At 37.8% G+C, this 21,369-nt stretch overlaps 1 protein-coding gene across 1 annotated transcript in view; it reads left to right on the forward strand.

Annotated features, from left to right (window-relative positions):
* The window catches only part of RANBP3L (RAN binding protein 3 like), a 58,343-nt gene that overhangs the window by 14,920 nt on the left and 22,054 nt on the right, over positions 1-21,369 (forward strand). The window contains exons 3-5 of the mRNA XM_055554612.1: positions 12,896-12,954; positions 13,621-13,660; positions 14,162-14,239. Coding sequence (XP_055410587.1) covers positions 12,896-12,954; positions 13,621-13,660; positions 14,162-14,239 — 177 coding nt within the window. The remainder of the gene's footprint in view (positions 1-12,895; positions 12,955-13,620; positions 13,661-14,161; positions 14,240-21,369) is intronic.

Here is a 21,369-nt window from a genome sequence, read left to right on the forward strand (position 1 = left end):
ATATACTCAGATGTTTAGTCATGTCTGACTCTTTGTGACCCCATAGACTGTAGCCCACCAGGCTCCTCTGTTGATGGATTCTCCAGGCAAGAATATTGGAGTAGGTGGCCATTTCCTTCTCCAGAGGATGTTCCCCACCCAGGGATCAAACCTGGGTTTCCTGCATTGCAGGTGGATTCTTTACCAACTGAGCCACCAGGGAAGCTCCCTTTTACTTCATATACTGTATTTATTACAACATGCTTGCACTCATAGTACACAATTGACTGTAACTTTAGCAGGGACGACCAGCCTGGAATTGTTCCAGTAGCATCCATTTCTCTTGTGTCTCAAGTTGAGCTGGTGCTTTGTGAGGTTCAGCTTGGCAATTTCGGGTATGAACTGCCTGTTTCCCCCTGGGGTCCTGATTATTTTATCTTCAAGTCAGTCAGTACAAAGCATCTGATAAAGAAGAATCAAGAGTGTTCCATCATAGTTAACAATGATTGTGTCTTTACCATCTCCTTTTATAAAGACATATTTTAAAAAATATTTTGGTGGGTAATTTGTTATTCAGTTCATGGCTTTTGCATTTTACAGAGTTCCTCTGTAGATAGCTAGAGATGAGTACAGAATGTCTCATGACAAAGTTTCATCATGAATTGGCACAGATTCCTTTTTCTTTTGGGGCTGTAAGTTGTCATTTGTTCAAACTATCTTATAATAATTTATTTAATATTTATAGATTTGAAGCTTTTTTAAAATCAAGATTGTGATTCAGACTTTCTACACCTCTTCTTCCTGAGGTTCCATACAGAGATTAAGATCACCTGCCATATACTGGCACAAAGACAGAAATATAGATCAATGGAACAAAATAGAAATCCCAGAGATAAATCCATGCACCTATGGACACCTTATCTTTGACAAAGGAGGCAAGAATATACAATGGATTAAAGACAATCTCTTTAACAAGTGGTGCTGGGAAATCTGGTCAACCACTTGTAAAAGAATGAAACTAGAACACTTTCTAACACCATACACAAAAATAAACTCAAAATGGATTAAAGATCTAAACATAAGACCAGAAACTATAAAACTCCTAGAGGAGAACATAGGCAAAACACTCTCTGACATACATCACAGCAGGATCCTCTATGACCCACCTCCCAGAATATTGGAAATAAAAGCAAAAATAAACAAATGGGACCTAATTAACCTTAAAAGCTTCTGCACAACAAAGGAAACTATTAGCAAGGTGAAAAGACAGCCTTCAGAATGGGAGAAGATAATAGCAAATGAAGCAACTGACAAACAACTAATCTCAAGAATATACAAGCAACTCCTACAGCTCAACTCCAGAAAAATAAATGACCCAATCAAAAAATGGGCCAAAGAACTACACAGACATTTCTCCAAAGAAGACATACAGATGGCTAACAAACACATGAAAAGATGCTCCACATCACTCATTATCAGAGAAATGCAAATCAAAACCACTATGAGGTACCATTTCACACCAGTCAGAATGGCTGCGATCCAAAAGTCTACAAGTAATAAATGCTGGAGAGGGTGTGGAGAAAAGGGAACCCTCTTACACTGCTGGTGGGAATGCAAACTAGTACAGCCACTATGGAGAACAGTGTGGAGATTCCTTAAAAAACTGGAAATAGACCTGCCTTATGATCCAGCAATCCCACTGCTGGGCATACACACTGAGGAAACCAGAAGGGAAAGAGACACGTGTACCCCAATGTTCATCGCAGCACTGTTTATAATAGCCAGGACATGGAAGCAACCTAGATGTCCATCAGCAGATGAATGGATAAGAAAGCTGTGGTACATATACACAATGGAGTATTACTCAGCCATTAAAAAGAATACATTTGAATCAGTTCTAATGAGGTGGATGAAACTGGAGCCTATTATACAGAGTGAAGTAAGCCAGAAGGAAAAACACCAATACAGTATACTAATGCATATATATGGAATTTAGAAAGATGGTAACAATAACCCTGTGTACGAGACAGCAAAAGAGACACTGATGTATAGATCAGTCTTATGGACTCTGTGGGAGAGGGAGAGGGTGGGAAGATTTGGGAGAATGGCATTGAAACATGTAAAATATCATGTATGAAACGAGTTGCCAGTCCAGGTTCGATGCACGATACTGGATGCTTGGGGCTGGTGCACTGAGACGACCCAGAGGGATGGTATGGGGAGGGAGGAGGGAGGAGGGTTCAGGATGGGGAACGCATGTATACCTGTGGTGGATTCATTTTGATATTTGGCAAAACTAATACAATTATGTAAAGTTTAAAAATAAAATAAAATTAAAAAAAAAAGATCACCTGCCATAATTTATCTTTATTCTACAAGATATTTTTATAGTTGAGACTTTAGAGATTTTAAGTTCCTGTTGAAAAATCTTTGACAAAATGATTTTGATGTAGTTTATGCTTTCAGGCTAAATTTTTGCTTTGCAGAAATAAGCATTTTAACATTTGGGACATTTAATAAACCCAAACCAAAATATTTTCTAAACAAAAATTTCCTTTACTCAGATTTCAGACATATTACTAAAACAGAAGAGAGAAAATGCATCAGAGAGGAAATCATTCATTGTTTCAAGCAGAATATCTGAATGACTGATTTCAATATCTTAACTACAGACATTTCTTTTTAGGTCTTCAGAGTAGCCCTTGACTTCATCTTACACTGAATCAAAATAATCATAGTATGTGGTTTGACTAGTAATTATTTTCTCATTCACTGTCATGTTATTCAAAATGTCTGGAGCTTTAGTCACTAAACCTCTTGTAGGACTTGTAGACTCCAAGAGTCTCCACTTCCATCTTCCTAGATTTGGTCTCAGTGGGCAGACACCTAGAGGTGCTCAAGAGGACTTTTCTTCAAACATAAGCACAAACCAGCTGTGGATTTTGTAAAAATGCAGATTCTGAAGCAGTAGGTCTGGAATGGGGCCCAAGAGCCTGCATTTCTAGCAAGTCCCAGTCAATGTTGCTGCTCTGTGTGGACCACACTGTGAGGAGCAAGGACCTCTAAAACTAGCAATGGACCATGACCATGGCCTAAATTCTGAAACTTCCTGATATTAAAAAATAAAAATTGGAGTGCAACAAGGAGAAGTGAGACGAAAACCAGGGATAAGAATAAGGTGATAAGTGAAAGGAAAAGGAAAGAACTTTGAGGAACAATGAGAAAATTTCCCCAGAGCTAACAGGGTAGCTAGGTGATGGCAGTGTCATAGGACTGGAGGGGAGGAGGGCAGGGAAGCTAACCTTGAGTATCTTCTGTGCAATCTGTGCTCTGACGTATTGCCATATGTTTAGGCATGCATGTATACATATGGATGTATATACCAGGGTATGTGTAGGTGGTTTAGTCGCTCAGTCATGTCCGACTCTTGCGACTTCACAGACTGTAGTCCGCCAGGCTCCTCTGTTCATGGGATTTCCCAGGCAAAAATACTGGAGTGGGTTGCCATTTCCTTCTCCTAGGGATCCTCCCAACCTAGGGATCTAACCCGAATCTCCTGCTTTGCAGGCGGATTCTTTACTGACTGAGCCACCAGGGAAGCAGATATGTGTAGAGATGTGTGTATATATGGCAGATGGATGGACAGAAATTCTGCCTTGCTCCAAAAAGGTTTGAAGAAGCTGTTCCAGGTAGTCACACATGCACACATTGCTTCACTCTTCATTCATAATAACCCTTCAAAAATATATACCAAGAGAGATGAGAGAGCTAAGCCTTGTGAAAATGAAGTCGTTCAGTTGTGTCCGACTCTTTGTGACCCCATGGACTGTAGCCTACCAGGCTTCTCCACCTATGGGATTTTCAAGGCAAGAGTACTGAAGTGGGTTGCCATTTTCTTCTCCAGGGGACCTTCCCGACCCAGGGATCGAACCCTGGTCTTCCACACTGTAGGCAGACGCTTTTACCATCTGAGCCACCAGGGAAGTCTCTCTTTTTAAAGCACATCTCTAGGATTATCTGACTTCATAACTCCAAAATCCATGCTTTGAGCAATCGAGAGAGCCAGATACGAGTGAAAGAGGAGAAGAGGACAGTGACATAAAGGATAGTACTGGAGTTTGGGGTGAGACTGTGCACAGGAGAAGAAATGAGAAAAGAGGATGTGGCAGAGACACATGGGAAGATCCAGGAAGAAAGGGAGAGGAAAATGCAGGGCCCCAGTCCAAGTGGATAATTCCCCTAGTAGCAATTAGTGGTGACCTATTTGGCAATGCTCAGTCCTCCCAGAGGTATTGTTGCCACTGTCTTTCCTGCCAAGATTGTTTCCACAACCTTTTCGGCCCTAGTTGCATTAGCCTGGTTCTATTGGCACCCCACTCCAGTACTCTTGCCTGGAAAATCCCATGGACGGAGGAGCCTGGTAGGCTGCAGTAGATGGGAACGCTACGAGTCAGACACGAACTATGAGTCGGACACAAACTGAGCGACTTCACTTTCTCTTTTCACTTCCATGCACTGGAGGAGGAAATGGCAACCCACTCCAGTGTTCTTGCCTGGAGAATCCCAGGGATGGGGGAGCCTGGTGGGCTGCCGTCTATGGGGTCGCACAGAGTCGGGCACGACTGAAGCGATTTAGCAGCAGCAGCAGCAGCAGCAGCAGCAGCATCCAATCTGGACAACTGGATTTTCACCTTAACTATTCTAAACTACCAAGCAAGATGAAGCAGTCTGCCAGATTCTAGGTGGGCGAAGCTATATAGCAGAAACCTGGGGCCCCTGGAGCTGCCTGCCCCCGTACCCACTGGGATTCTCAGCCAAAGGCACTCCGTTCTGCCTCTTGCTTCTCTTTCAGATCTGCTTTTGGCTCAGTGGATACTTTCAAACCTCCTCCTTTGAGATGACTGAAAATCCTCCACTTACTTTTCTACATGAAATAGCTTTGTCAGAGTCGCTCAGTCCTCTCCGACTCTTTGTGACCCCATGGACTGTAGCCTACCAGGCTCCTCCGTCCATGGGATTCTCCAGACAAGAATACTGGAGTGGGTTGCCATTTCCTTCTCCAGGGGATCTTCCCAACCCAGGGATCAAAGCCAGGTCTCCTGCATTGAAGGCAGATGCTTTAACCTCTGAGCCACCAGAGAAGCCCTTTTGTCAGAGACTCCTGCTGCTGCTAAGTCGCTTCAGTCATGTCTGATTCTGTGCGACCCCATAAATGGCAGCCCACCAGGCTCCGCCATCCCTGGGATTCTCTACGCAAGAACACTGGAGTGGGTTGCCATTTCCTTCTCCATGTCAGAGACTGAGTGCTAATTAAATATATCAGGGGAAAAAAGGAAGAAACAAGACCTTACAATTCACCCAAAATTTTGAGGAAAATGATGGTACACATTAGAACGGGGAGAAAAAGAGTGTATATTTACTGTTAACACTCAGCATACATTACCTTAGAATCCTGAAGAACAAAGTTCCATCATTAGGCATCATGCACAAGATTGCATTCTTGTTTGGAGATGTGAAGGAGTGTTTTGAACGGAGGTAAAGGACAAATACATAAAATACCTTTCAATAGATCAGACAGCTTTATGAAGAGCAGATCTTTAGTCGTTCAGAGGTTTTTATTGCACTCTGAACCCAGTGAATTCGTCTTGCTCACACATTTATTTCCATATATTTCTATACAAAGAACAGTTAGATCCAAGAAATAAGATACTGGATGCTTGTTAAGCAATATAACTCAGTAAGAAGTCTATCATTGGTCAGGAGCATGAGAATTGTCCTTCAATCATGGGTGTTTGACACTATGGTAGAAAAAAATTATTTTTAAATTTAGTTTTTCTTTTTCCAAAGTTTTATATATATATATCCATGTGGTTTAAGGAACCAAATAGTCCTACAAAAAGTTTCTAGCTTTTCTAGAAAAAAAAAAATTGCAATCTCCTCCTTGCTCCTTTCTCTGCCTTTTTTCTGGGTCCCCAGAAGTAACAGCATCCAACTCACAGCCGTCTTTTGTATTAACCTCCATATAACCAGGGCTTTTCTGATAACTCATTTGGTAGAGAATCTGTCTGCAATGCAGGAGACCTCAGTTCAATTCCTGGGTTGGGAAGATAACTTGGAGAAGGCATAGGCTACCCATTCTAGTGTTCTTGGGCTTCCCTTGTGGCTCAGCTGGTAAAGAATCTGCCCGCAATGTGGGAGACATGGGTTTGATCCCTGGGTTGGGAAGATTCCCCCGGAGAAGGGAAAGGCTACCCACTCCAGTATTCTGGCCTATAACCAAGTACCAGGCATTTAGTTCTACCTCTTTATATTTATACTTCTATTTTTAATACCTCTTTTTAAAATTTTAATACCTCTTTATATTTATGTTTAGGTGCTAGTGGTTTGAAACTATGGAAGAATTTAGTTTCCTTTCATAGATTTCTCTGACCCCTTCAACTACTACCACCAACACATGTATACTTTTCATTCCCCCATCTTCCCAAAATCATTATATTAGAAGTTTGATTACATCAATATTCAGTATTCACATCACTGTAACCGTGTAATATATTTTGATTACTTTTCTTTTACTGCTCAACTTTTTGTTTTCTCTGGATTTAATAATTGTGTCATCATTTTGTTTTGTTTGCTTAGTTCTCCACGTACTAGTTGCCAGTCAATCCCCAAACTTTCTTCAAATGATCTAAATATCATTTCAAAATATTCAGTTACTCGAGATATTCAATTGCTTTAGCTCCATCTTTTTGGAGACTTCTTTTCTAGCATTGCTTCAGGGACCTCCCCCCCTGTGGACTGATTTTTCTCTGCCATTGGTGTACTGTGGTCGTTCTGGGCTATCTTTTTATCATTTTCCTAGAGGTTGCCTTCATCTCTTTTTGAGTTGGTGCCCCTGTTTATTGGTTCCTTAGTTTACCAGCTCTTTTTGGTAAAGCACCTCCTTTAGAGGCATCCTGAGACTGGGTGTATATGGGATACATATTTTGAGAGTTTACAGTTGGAAATGTTTTTATCAAGTCATTACACTTAACCAGTACTTTATATTAGCACATAGTTTTAGATTGGAAATCTTTTCAGAGTGTTAAAAGCATTGCTCCTTTGGTTTCTTATTTTAAAATTTTTTATTGGAATATAGTTGCTTTACAATGTTGTTTTAGTTTCTGCTGTACAGCAAAGTGAATCAGCTGTGCATCTACATATATCCCCTGCTTTTAACATTTCCTTCCCATTTAGGTCACCACAGAGCATTGAGTAGAGTTCCCTGTGCAGCACAGTAGGTTCTCATTAGTTACCTATTTTATACATAGTATCAAGTGTTTCTCTGGAGAAAGGCATGACAACCCACTCCAGTATTCTTGCCTGGAGAATCCCATGGACAGAAAGGCCTCGGGGCTACAGTCCACCAGGTCACAAAGAGTCCGACAGGACTGAGCGACTAACACCGCTACTGCCAAGTGTTTATATGTCAATCCCAGTCGACCAGTTCATCCCATCCTCCTGCCTTTTTCCCTTGGTAACCATACATATTCCTACATCTGTGTCCCTATTTCTGCTTTGTAAATAAAATCATCTATACCAATTTTTTACAGGATTGTTGTTGTGACTCCGAAAGTCATTCTGACACCTGACTCCTTGTGACTTTACTCCCTTCGCCGTGCCAGTAGGACCTTTTCTTTGTAGTGTTCTAAGATTTCATAGGTATTGTTCTGTCTTCATGTATTGTTCTAAGTATTGTATTGGCTCTTTCAAACTGGAAACTTAGGTCTTTTGATTTGGGGGAATTTTAATGACTTATTTGTTGATGATTTCATCCCATCTTTTTCCAATATTCTCTTTCTCTAGAGCTTCTATTAGGTATTGAAGTGTTCTTGGATTGATCACCTGAGTTTTCTTATATATTCTCATATTTTTCATTTCTGTTCTTTTGCTCTGCTATCTGGGGTATTTACACAATTATATTCTCCAAATCTATTGATTTTTTAAGTCAGTATTGATTCTTTTGATACATATTTTAAAGTCTAAATTTCTAAAAGCTTATTCTTGCTCTGTGTTGCTTTTTCTAAAAAAATAGTATTCTGATTTTGCTTCATGGATGTTTCATATTTGTGAAAATATTAATTATATGCATATTACACATATAATTTTAAAATATATATTATGTATGAAAATAAATTATATACATATAATTTTATAAAATATACCTTAAGCTTTCTGTCTAGTCTTTTCCTTCCAATTCCCTTTCCTCTTGTTCACTCACTCAATCACTGAATTTTTATGTCTGGTGACCCTTGATTACCTGCTTGTATTTAAGAAAGGGGTGCTCATTAAAAAGCTCATTGGCGGCTATGTGCTCTTGAATTGGGGACACATCATCTGGTTTGATCTTTCACCAATAAATCCCTTTGTCAGTATCTTTTGTTGCTCTTCTTTGGGATTAGTCAGACCCTCCAGAGAAAAATCTTATAATTTCCTGCCTAAAGGAAGTAAACCTGGCTGCTACCGTTCTGTGAGCTGAGTAGAGATTGCTCAGAACTTTAATATTTTGTATGCATGATAGGCAGAATAACAGCCCCCTAAAGATGTCAATATCCTAATGCCCAGAACCTATAAATGTGTACCTTATATGGCAAAAGAAACCCAGTAGATGTTAAGGATCTGAGACTGGGGGATTATCTTAGATGATTTGCATAGGCACACTGCCGTCGCAAAGGTCATCATAGGACAAAGAAGGAGGTGACTGTCAGAGTCACAGAAGGAGACAGGACAGTAGAAGCAGACGTTGGGGTGATGCAGGGCCACAGGTCAAGATATGAGGCGGCCTCTAGAAGCTAGAAAAGGAAAGGACATGGAGTCTTTCCCGAACCTCCAGAAGGAACACAAACCTGCTGGCCCAGTGTAGACTTCTGGCCTCCAGAACTTTAAGATTATAAATTTGTATTGTTTTAAAGAACTAGGCGTGTCCTAATTTGCTATAGCAATAGCAGGACACTAACAGAGTATGTAAACTTTCACCTAATGCCCATCTTTTCATTATAGAACCTCCACTTTAAGCTTTGTCTGCTGTTTCATCTTTTCTAGGGAGGAACCCCTGAATCTTCTGCTTGAGTGAGAGGGAGACAGTTGCTTGGTTCTCAAATAGACAAAACTACTTCCTATTTTCAGCCAGTTTTCACTTCTGCTTCCAGAAATACTCAGTGATACCCATCCTTGGACTTTTGGTGGCTCTGTGGGGACTCAGCCAGCTTGCCTCTTTAGGAGTCCCACAGCTGGCTTAAGGGTATCACTTATTCTTCTACTTTATAGCTTCCAAAATTCTGTCACTATTATTTGCCTTCAGTTTTCCTTGTCTTTGTGGTACCTGCTCCCTGCTCTCTGGTTCCCCAACCAAAAAAAATTACCCAAGCCTTTATTATTGTTTCATTGTGATTTCTGACATAGTAGAGATACATATGCATAATCAATCAACATTGACAAGGTTAAAAAAATGTAAGTGCTCTGATTTTATACTGATTTTTCCCTGGTGTGGTACTGGATGGTATGTATTATACACTGAGAACATAACGTTGTGCTGGTAGAGTTGTAGGTATGTTAGTATGACCTGTGAGAGCTAAGAAAATGGTCTTATAGGAGGACTCTCTGGGTTTAAAGGCTTTTCTCACTTACTACTAGTGTGACTTTGAGCAAGTTGCTTAACGGAGCCTCAGTTTCCTCATCTGAAAGTATCTGGAAACATGGTAGAAACCACATTTAATCCATAAATAAATTTAAAGAATTAATTTAGATAAAGTGACAGATAAAAGTGCTTGGCTACAGTATTCCTCCATTGTGGAGCAGAATACAAGTGAACTGAGATCGACTAAGTTACATAGATGGTACTTTCTGTGCCCCTCCTGAATGTAACAGGCTTCCCAGGGGGCTCAGTGGTAAAGAATCTGCCTACCAAGCAGGAGATGCGGGTTCAATCCCTGAGTCAGGAAGATCCCTTGGAGCAGGAAGTGGCAACCCACTCCAGTAGTCTTGCCTGGAGAATTTCATGGACAAAGGAGCCTGGCAGGCTACACAGCTCATGGGATCGCAAAGGGTTGGAGACAACTTTGGGACTAAACCATCACACTTCTACATTACCAGTACTTAATACAACATTTGTGGGATGAATGAATGTCTTCTCTTAATAAAGCATTTTAGAAAACAACAATGAATATAGGCATTCTTTAAATGCTACATGGACCTTAAAACAGGCAAAACAAAATTTTGTTAAGTCTTTAAAATTTTTCTTCCCCATCTCCTTATTTTCATTCTCTTTAACAGAAGACTGTATTTTAAACTTCTATTCCATTTTCCTGAAAAAATCATGGATGTGAGATTAAGAAAGAGATAAAGAGCAATCTTGTCAGTTCTCCTCTAGAATTCAGCCTCCTAGATTCCTTATTTCCTCTCCCTCACTCTTTCCCCCCTAAGCCGTTTTTCACACAGCAGGCAGAGTGATCTTCAAAAACAAAATACATATCAGAGTGAATCACTCCCCCACTTAAAATCTATTATTGGCTTTCTGCCTTTCTTGGAATAAAAACAAAACTCCTTGGCACAAACTGCAAGGCTTTTCAAAACTCCATTTTCATATTCAGCCTCATGTTATACCACTCTCTTCTCTCTCTTGCCTTGCAAAGTGTCTTGGATATAAGTGGATTAATGAACAAGTGATCAATGAACATATTAGAAAGAAAAAAGGATAAAGTTTAAAATATACCACTTTAAGGACCATGATCTTATTTTCAAGTTTTCCTATTGGGTCAGGTTAGAAAATTGCTGTGAACCTAACAGCTTGGTAAGTGTTTACTTTTAACTTTGTCTTTGGAGCCAAAGGACTGCCTTGGGAGAGGGGAAGAGAATCTAGATGAGAGAGGAGATAACTAACCTCCTTTCTAACTAATAGATAACTAACCAACAGGTAACTTTCTAACAGGTAACTAACCTGCTTTCTAACTAATGAGCCTGGACAGTGTTTAGGGAGAGAAGATGGCTACAGTGAGGCTAATAACCCTTCAGCCAGACAATGTGTATCTAGTTAAAAAAAAAAAAGTATATATATATATATATAATCAATAAATATTTGTTGATCTGATGAATAAAATTTGCCTTCCTACTTTACCATTTGCCCTCCAAACTACAAGTAACCCTGTATAATTTCCTACTTAATGCTGCCACTGAAGATCACTTCTGCCTGTTTTTAGTTCTTTTTTTTTCCTCTTTTTGATAAAGGAAAAGTCAACTTGTTATTTGTTTAGAGTTAGGTCAAGTCATACTACTTTAAGGATGACTATCCTAAGTCCAATTTAGAAGAGGCCCACTTAGTATTCCAGTTTATAAATATTCCACTACACATTCACAAAAACTATTTTCTTTCAAAGTCATTAGAGATCTCACTTCTTCAATCCAATGTACTGTCTGAAAAAGGACGCTGTTCTAAGAAAGAAGCAAGACTTGAGCTACAGTTTATTCTAGATGGCAATGCCAGTGTGTTGTTGAGCATTTTCTGCTGCGGTTCACTTGGCTCCAAGGGCAGACAGCACGGAAGCACGTGTATAGAGAAGGTGAAGCTTATCTCGCTGGACTGAAAGAAGGCGCCCAAGTTCACAGGGGCCCAGGAGCTGGCAGTGGGTGGTCTGGCAGAGTTTTGACACACTATTATGGGATAAGATTGTGGGTAACTGGAGAGTCCCTTTCTGGCATATAAAAGATATAATTATCTGGTAGTTCCTCGAAATTCTTCAGCTAGACTTCTATTTATTCAGCCAGTGATGGAAAATTACCTCAGCTTCTATACCAGGACAACACATCAGTAATGGCTGCGGGAAGTCTAAAATGAGAAAAGTTCTGAGGTCATATTTAGGCTTATCCAGAAAGTGCAGTCATAAGTTAGCCTGTCAGCTGTGAGTTTTGGAATCAAGATTGGTGTCACACCACGTATTGAATATCCTTTCTTTCAGGCTTTTTTTGGGTCTTGTCAAAATCTAATTATATCTAAAAATCCATTTAATTTTCACATAAGCTCATAAGTAAGTACTGTTATAACCTTTTTTGGGGGGGGATGGGGGAGGAAAAAACTAAAGGTACAGGCATATTTTTTCCAAAAGTATATTGTCAGTTACAGGTGGAACTTATATTTGAACACATACTTCCCTAACTCCAGAGCCCAAGTTTTTACAACTATATAATCTCCCCTATGAATTTTAGAGTGCTGATATTTAATGCAGTCATCACTCATTTATGCCCTAGAGTGAATGAGTTCCTTTCTAGCATTACCTAGGATAGGAAAATACGAAAGATTAATAAGGTTGGAAGGGCTGAAGACAAATTCCTTACTTTACAACACTGTTTAAAACGGATTCTTGGTCTAAATATTGAAAACATGACTTGGTATATATCTGCTCTAGTCAAGGAAATATGAGTTAATTCTGGATCATTTAAGTATATCTATACCATTTATATTTGAGATCCAACCCAAGTAGAAGTACTATTTTCACATGTGATTTTTCATCCTTTGAAATTTTTTATTTAAAAAGTTAAAAAATTTTTAAATTTTATTGTTTATTTTGAAAGTGTTAGTCACTGTGTCATGATGAGTTTCTAAATGCAGGTAATTGTATTTTGTTTTCCTTAAACACTTAAAGGATTTTCTTTAATGGTGTGATCTCTCTATTTATGGAAACATATTACTTTCCCCGAGTATTTCTTTCTGTAATTAACTGTTAGAATCATTTGTAAATATGCCAATTAAACCATTCATATAAAACAGTTTGGAGTTTACCCAAAGGCAGGGAAAAATACAAAACCAAAATATCTTCAAGTATTTTTAGTTGGTGTTAGAAATGTCAATGTGTTGTTTGATTTCTTGCATGTTTTTTTTCTTTTACAGAAAAATCTATCATTGCTCAACCAATATTTGTTTTTGAAAAGAGAGAACAAACTTTTAAGGTAAAGTCAAGTTACTTTTCTTTGATTTTTACTTTGACAAAGAAGACTGTATTTTGAGAAGCTAGCTGTACTAAATTATATCACTGCTGCATAAATTTATTTTTTCACATAGCAAGAGTTGTAGCTGAGAATATTTACATAGTAGGGATTTACTGATAGCAATTTGGCTGAAATGGGAAGCCAGAGACTTTATCCTGAAACTATGGATAACATAATATTTACCAAAATGATCTGTTTTTTTGGACTGACTGGGAAGGGGGAGGGACTGAAAGAGATTAGAAGAGTTAAGGCTTATGATGGGTCCTGACCATTGACCTAGCTTAAAATGGATATAAAATAAGTTCTAAACTTCAATATATGACTCAAAAGAAATCTTAAGGACTCCATTTGCTTTTTTCAGCCTCAAACTAAAAGCACTTGCTTTGAAAGACATGATAGTATTAGTAGCTTAACTAGTATTTTGTTGTTACTCATTATTGCTTATGGAGACAACTTACCCTGCTAACCCCCAAAACTAAAGAAAAACCCAACCCTTAGTGAGCTGCTTTTCCTAGCCTAGCTGAAAAGACCTGGCTTTTGAGAACTCTCTTATGAAGTGACAGGGTGGAAATGTGATTTGAAAATAGCAAACACTCAGCTCTCATTGGCAGCTTTGTTTCCTTCCAGAGACCTGCAGAAGACATCCTATATGAAGCAGCAGAACGTGGTAATGATTTGTATCCTATATTTCAAAAGCAATATTTTTATCAAGAAACAAGTAGGCAAAAACATTTTGGCATGTGGCACAGACTATATAAAATCTAATCATTTTTTCTTGTTTTTAAGCACACAGATATACTGGCTTTTGTTTTGAAAGATGACATATAGGTCCCTGAGAATATTATGTTAGCAATACTAAAAGCCTATGACTCTCCACTGCTTGTCCTCCAACCTTCCAAAAACATTCTCTATACAATTTCAGAATTTGTATATAATTTTTTGTCAAAGCCACTTGTTTCTAACTATTTCACAGCAGGATGATATGCCTGTCAGTTTATAATGACCAAGCTATTAACCCCAATATTTAAAACTGAGTTTTAGGAATTAACATGTTGTCAAACAATGATATATCTAGAGAAAAGGAAATTATATTTCTCCTCTCATATCATGGATTGAAACTAATTTGTTATTGCAATCACTTTTACCCTTCACATTGAATTTCTTACAGAATGTAATGAATTTTCAAGAAAGCGTGTCCGGGCTTCATCTTCTACTTGGCATACTACAGATTCTCAGAACCAAGAAGGTAGGTATAGTCTGGGCTGTTGAGTGTTCACTGCTATGTGTACTCTGAGTGTGATACTACTAGGAAATTTTCAGACAGGTAAATGTTTAAAAATATATCCATTGGATGGTGTTTCTAATATATTGTTATGTGAAAACAGCAGTCGATAGAATACAGTGAATTATTATTTAAAATTTAACTTATCGACATTGGAAAAAAGACCGAAAGGACATAAGCCACAGTGTTAACAATGGTTATCTTAGATAAAATGGGATTACAAGTTATTTGAACACCCCATCCCTTTGTATTTTGCTGTGTTCCCAAAGTTTCTGCATTACAGAATCTAGCTACAGAATTAGCTTTACAATTAGGGCAATCTGCTATTTCCTTCTAAGTAAGCACCTCCTTAAACATATGTCTGCCTTTTAAAAAGACACTTTTTCTAAGAGCTTTATCATATGCTGTGTTTTGAATAAATCAGTAACTTAGTTTGCCTGTCTGCACTCCAAGCATTCTGGTGACTCCTTTTATGATGGATCACACTTTTATGATGGAGCACAGGCCCTCTTCTTGCCATGCAGCTGTTTATATGCATGTCTGTCTCCTCCACTAAGAGCTCCTTGAGGTCATCTTCATGCCTGACAGAGGGTCTCGTACATGATGAGCATGGAAATATTTACTAAATTGATATCATCCTCACCAGAGGCACACTATCTTTAATCAATAAAGATGCAAAGATTTTTCTAAACTGATGACAAAGAAAATTTTCCAAAACAGCAAAAATCCAAATGAAAAGATAAACAAAACCCTATTGACTTCAGTTTGCAATCTGTTTTTAGCATCATCCTTGCCCCAGAAGTGATTAACACTGTCATCCTTCACGGACCTCCCAGCCTTCCCTCCTTCTGGGCCAGATAATAAAGAACTTCTTAGAACCTCAAGTCTGACACTCTGACTTTTCAAGATCCATTCTCATTCATGATAGGCTTTCTTTTTCAGCTACTGTAAAACATTGACATTTTAGTGGCAAATAAAATAGGGGTCTTAGCAAAGTATGCATGGATACGTCCAAAAACATTCTCTGTACAATTTCAGAATTTGTATATAATTTTTTTTCAAAGCCACTTGTCAAAGACATCTGAATTCTAGCCCCACAAATCCACACAGTATATCTGTTTATTTTTGGTAGAAAATGTAAACTTTATAATGTTTTTTAGGATTTCATGTTTATGATAGCATTCTTTTATATAATACAGCCCTGTAAAATAACTTGCTTTATTTTTCTTATTATTGCCCATCTATATGGTTTATAATATTTGTAGTACTCAAATATATAATGATGCTTAGATTCTCATTCTAAATTTTATGCTTTAAATTTATATTCTAAAGTTTAGGATATCATTCCTTTTGAATTTTTCACTAATTAAAATATTACTTCTTTTTATTTAAATTTTAATGCTTTGCTAAGTAAAATTATTTTATCATAATAAAATATTTGAAATGATTGAAACATGCTCTATGTCAAGATTATGATTTTTTTGTGTGTCTTTTTTTGAAAGTATGCAGTTCAGAAGCATTAAGTATATTCACATTGTTCTACAACCTATTTAATCTTTACATTTTAAAAAAACCACCCTTAATAACAAATTCAAATAGCACCTGAAGATATAAAATGAAAAATTAAAGTCTCTTTGTCATTAGTTCCAAAAGAAATATGATTTGTAGTCTTGCATATTTTTGTTTTTACTGAACAACAAACTGCTTTTTCCAAGTTAAGCTTACCCACAAGAAACAGAAAATGCGAACTATTCACTTTCTTTTAATGGATTCTACCCAGGAATCACGTGAAACTAATGAATTTATATTCTTATTAACAATGCCAAGTGTGACTGGGAATCAATATATCAGACACCCTTCAGATACAGAAGAGATAGATCCTAGTTCAATAAGCCCCATCTGTACCTGCCTGAGAAGTTATAGACATTAAGAGGAATAGGGGCTCTAATACCAGAGGATTTGTTTTGGTGTTATTTGTGCATAAAGCAAAGAGATGACTTTAAATTATCTGGATAATCACTTCAATTCATTTTCTAAAAATCAGACCACATATGAAAAGGATGAATAAAATATTACCAAGCACCATCACATTCTATGTTGTGCAGAATATTGGTGGTGTTGAAAGGAGACAAATAGTACAATTAAATGGTTCATTCAATGTTATTTTCCACTTATAAAGATCATGCATGTGTGTGTGTGTGTGTGTGTGTGCGCTCAGTGGCTCAGTTATGTCCAATTCTTTGTGACCCTATGGACTGTAGCCTCCCAGGCTCCTCTGTTGGGATTTTTCAGGGAAGAATGTTGGAGTGGTTTGCCATTTCCTTCTCCAGGGGATCTTTCTGACCCAGGGATTAAACTCATGTCTCCTGGGTCTCCTGCACTGGTAGGTGGATTCTTTACTACTAAGCCACCTGGGAAGCAATAAAGATCATAAAAACTATGTAACTGAATTTTGAATTAGAGAAGCAATTGTACCCCAACATATATAATGTTATAACACTTCAAAAAAGCAATTCTTATTCTTTTCTTATCTCCATTAATCCAATTCTCAAAGGCTGTTATCTTTGCAATTTGCCACCAGGAGGTAATCTCTTTGAGATTTGTAGTACAGGCATACCTTGTTTTTTTGAGCTTCACAGATATTACATTTTTTACAAATTGAAAGTTTGTGGCAACCACACCTCAAGCAAGTCTATGGGCTTCATTTTCTAAAAGCATTTGCTGACTTTGTGTTTCTGTGTCACATTTTGGTAATTCTTGCAATATTTCAAAATTTTCAGTATTATACTTTTTATGGTGATCTGTGATCAGTGATCTTAGATGTTACTATTGTAATAGTAATTTGGGGGGGCACTTTAAACTGCTCTCATGTAAGATGGCAAATTTAATAAATGTGTATGTTCTGACTGCTCTACCAGCTAGCCCCTTCCCTCATCTCTCTCACTGTCTTCAGGCCTCCCTATTCTATGAGATAAAACAATATTGAAATTAGGCCAATCAATAGCCTTACAGTGGCCTCTAAGTATTCAAGTGAAAGAAAAAGTTGCATGTCTCTCACTTTATTTTTTTTTAATTTTATTTTATTTTTTAACTTTACAATATTGTATTGGTTTTGCCATATATCAAAATGAATCCGCCACAGGTATACATATGTTCCTCATCCTGAACCCTCCTCCCTCCTCCCTCCCCATACCATCCCTCTGCACCAGCCCCAAGCATCCAGTATCGTGCATCGAATCTGGACTGGCGACTCGTTTCATATATGATATTATACATATTTCAATGCCATTCTCCCAAATCATCCCACCCTCTCCCTCTCCCACAGGGTCCAAAAGACTGTTCTATACATCAGTGTCTCTTTTGCTGTCTCGTATACAGGGTTATTGTTACCATCTTTCTAAATTCCATATATATGCATTAGTATACTGTATTGGTATTTTTCTTTCTGGCTTACTTCACTCTGTATAATAGGCTCCAGTTTCATCTACCTCATTAGAACTGATTCAAATGTATTCTTTTTAATGGCTGAGTAATACTCCATTGTGTATATGTACCACAGCTTTCTTATCCATTGGTCTGCTGATGAATATCTAGGTTGCTTCCATGTCCTGGCTATTATAAACAGTGCTGCGATGAACACTGGGGTACACGTGTCTCTTTCAGTTCTGGTTTCCTCAGTGTGTATGCCCAGCAGTGGGATTGCTGGCATCGTATGGCAGTTCTATTTCCAGTTTTTTAAGGAATCTCCACACTGTTCTCCATAGTGGCTGGACTAGTTTGCATTCCCACCAACAGTGTAAGAGGGTTCCCTTTTCTCCACACTCTCTCCAGCATTTATTGCTTGTAGACTTTTGGATCACAGCCATTCTGACTGGCATGAAATGGTACCTCATAGAGGTTTTGATTTGCATTTCTCTGATAATGAGTGATGTTGAGCATCTTTTCATGTGTTTGTTAGCCATCTGTATGTCTTCTTTGGAGAAATGTCTGTGTAGTTCTTTGGCCCATTTTTTGATTGGGTCATTTATTTTTCTGGAATTGAGCTGTAGGAGCTGCTTGTATATTTTTGAGATTAATTCTTTGTCAGTTACTTCATTTGCTATTATTTTCTCCCATTCTGAAGGCTGTCTTTTCACCTTGCTTATAATTTCCTTTGTTGTGCAGAAGCTTTTAAGGTTAATTAGGTCCCATTTGTTTATTTTTGCTTTTATTTCCAATATTCTGGGAGGTGGGTCATAGAAGATCCTGCTGTGATGTATGTCAGAGAGTGTTTTGCCTATGTTCTCCTCTAGGAGTTGTATAGTTTCTGGTCTTACGTTTAGATCTTTAATCCATTTTGAGTTTATTTTTGTGTATGGTGTTAGAAAGTGTTCTAGTTTCATTCTTTTACAAGTGGTTGACCAGATTTCCCAGCACCACTTGTTAAAGAGATTGTCTTTAATCCATTGTATATTCTTGCCTCCTTTGTCAAAGATAAGGTGTCCATATGTGCGTGGATTTATCTCTGGGCTTTCTATTTTGTTCCATTGATCTATATTTCTGTCTTTGTGCCAGTACCATACTGTCTTGATAACTGTGGCTTTGTAGTAGAGCCTGAAGTCAGGCAAGTTGATTCCTCCAGTCACATTCTTCTTTCTCAAGATAGCTTTGGCTATTCGAGGTTTTTTGTATTTCCATACAAATTGTGAAATTATTTGTTCTAGCTCTGTGAAGAATGCTGTTGGTAGCTTGATAGGGATTGCATTGAATCTATAAATTGCTTTGGGTAGTATACTCATTTTCACTATATTGATTCTTCTGATCCATGAACATGGTATATTTCTCCATCTATTAGTGTCCTCTTTGATTTCTTTCACCAGTGTTTTATAGTTTTCTATATATAGGTCTTTAGTTTCTTTAGGTAGATATATTCCTTAGTATTTTATTCTTTTCATTGCAATGGTGAATGGAATTGTTTCCTTAATTTCTCTTTCTATTTTCTCATTATTAGTGTATAGGAATGCAAGGGATTTCTGTGTGTTGATTTTATATCCTGCAACTTTACTATATTCATTGATTAGTTCTAGTGATTTTCTAGTGGAGTCTTTAGGGTTTTCTATGTAGAGGATCATGTCATCTGCAAATAGTGAGAGTTTTACTTCTTCTGTTCCAATTTGGATTCCTTTTATTTCTTTTTCTGCTCTGATTGCTGTGGCCAAAACTTCCAAAACTATGTTGAATAGTAATGGTGAAAGTGGGCACCCTTGTCTTGTTCCTGACTTTAGAGGAAATGCTTTCAGTTTTTCACCATTGAGGATAATGTTTGCTGTGGGTTTGTCATATATAGCTTTTATTATGTTGAGGTATGTTCCTTCTATTCCTGCTTTCTGGAGAGTTTTTATCATAAATGGATGTTGAATTTTGTCAAAGGCTTTCTCTGTATCTATTGAGATAATCATATGGTTTTTATTTTTCAATTTGTTAATGTGGTGTATTACATTGATTGATTTGCGGATATTGAAGAATCTTTGCATCCCTGGGATAAAGCCCACTTGGTCATGGTGTATCATCTTTTCAATGTGTTGTTGGATTCTGATTGCTAGAATTTTGTTAAGGATTTTTGCATCTATGTTCATCAGTGATATTGGCCTGTAGTTTTCTTTTTTTGTGGCATCTTTGTCAGGTTTTGGTATTAGGGTGATGGTGGCCTCATAGAATGAGTTTGGAAGTTTACCTTCCTCTGCTATTTTCTGGAAGAGTTTGAGTGGGATAGGTGTTAGCTCTTCTCTAAATTTTTGGTAGAATTCAGCTGTGAAGCCGTCTGGACCTGGGCTTTTGTTTGCTGGAAGATTTCTGATTATAGTTTCAATTTCCGTGCTTGTGATGCGTCTGTTAAGATTTTCTATTTCTTCCTGGTCCAGTTTTGGAAAGTTGTGCTTTTCTAAGAATTTGTCCATTTCTTCCACATTGTCCATTTTATTGGCATATAATTGCTGATAGTAGTCTCTTATGATCCTTTGTATTTCTGTGTTGTCTGTTGTGATCTCTCCATTTTCATTTCTAATTTTATTGATTTGATTTTTCTCCCTTTGTTTCTTGATGAGTCTGGCTAATGGTTTGTCAATTTTATTTATCCTTTCAAAGAACCAGCTTTTGGCTTTGTTGATTTTTGCTATGGTCTCTTTTGTTTCTTTTGCATTTATTTCTGCCCTAATTTTTAAGATTTCTCTCCTTCTACTAACCCTAGGGTTCTTCATCTCTTCCTTTTCTAGTTGCTTTAGGTGTAGAGTTAGGTTATTTATTTGACTTTTTTCTTGTTTCTTGAGGTATGCCTGTATTGCTATGAACTTTCCCCTTAGGACTGCTTTTACAGTGTCCCACAGGTTTTGGGTTGTTGTATTTTCATTTTCATTCATTTCTATGCATGTCTCTCACTTTAAATCAAAAGTTAGAAATGATTAAGTTTAGTGAGGAAAGAATGTCTAAAGCCAAGATAGGTCAAAAGCTAGGGCTCCTGCACCAAATGGTTAGCAAACATGTAAATGCCAAGGAAAACTCCCCAAAGGAAATTGAAAATGCTACTCCACTGAACACATGAATGATAAGAAGGTGAAACAGACTTATTGCTGATATGAAGGAAGATCTAGTGGTCTGGATAGAAGATCAAACCAGCCACAATATTTCCTCAAGCCACAGCCTAATCCAGAGCAAGGCCTTGACTCTTTTCAGTTCCGTATAGGCTGAGAGAGGTGAGGAAGCTGCAGAAGAAAAGTCTGAAGCTAGCAGAGGCTGGTTCATGCGGTTTAAGGAAAGAAGCTGTCTCTATGGCATCATAGTACAAGGTGAAGCAGCAAGTAGAAGCTGCGACAAGTTATCCAGATGATCTAGCTAAGATCACTAAAGAAGGTGGCTAAGCTAAACCACAGATTTTCAACGTAGATGGAACAACTTTATCCTGGAAGAAGATGCCATCTAGCACTTTCATAGCTAGAGAGGACAAGTCAATGCTTGACTTTAAAGTTTCAAAGGATAAGCTGACTCTTTTGTTAGGGACTAATGCAGCTGGAGACATTGAATAGAAGCCAGTGCTTGTTTACCATTCTGAAAGTTTAGGG

The sequence above is a fragment of the Bubalus kerabau genome, chromosome 18 (genome assembly GCF_029407905.1).
Source record: "Bubalus kerabau isolate K-KA32 ecotype Philippines breed swamp buffalo chromosome 18, PCC_UOA_SB_1v2, whole genome shotgun sequence".
Classification (NCBI taxonomy): Eukaryota; Metazoa; Chordata; class Mammalia; order Artiodactyla; family Bovidae; genus Bubalus; species Bubalus kerabau.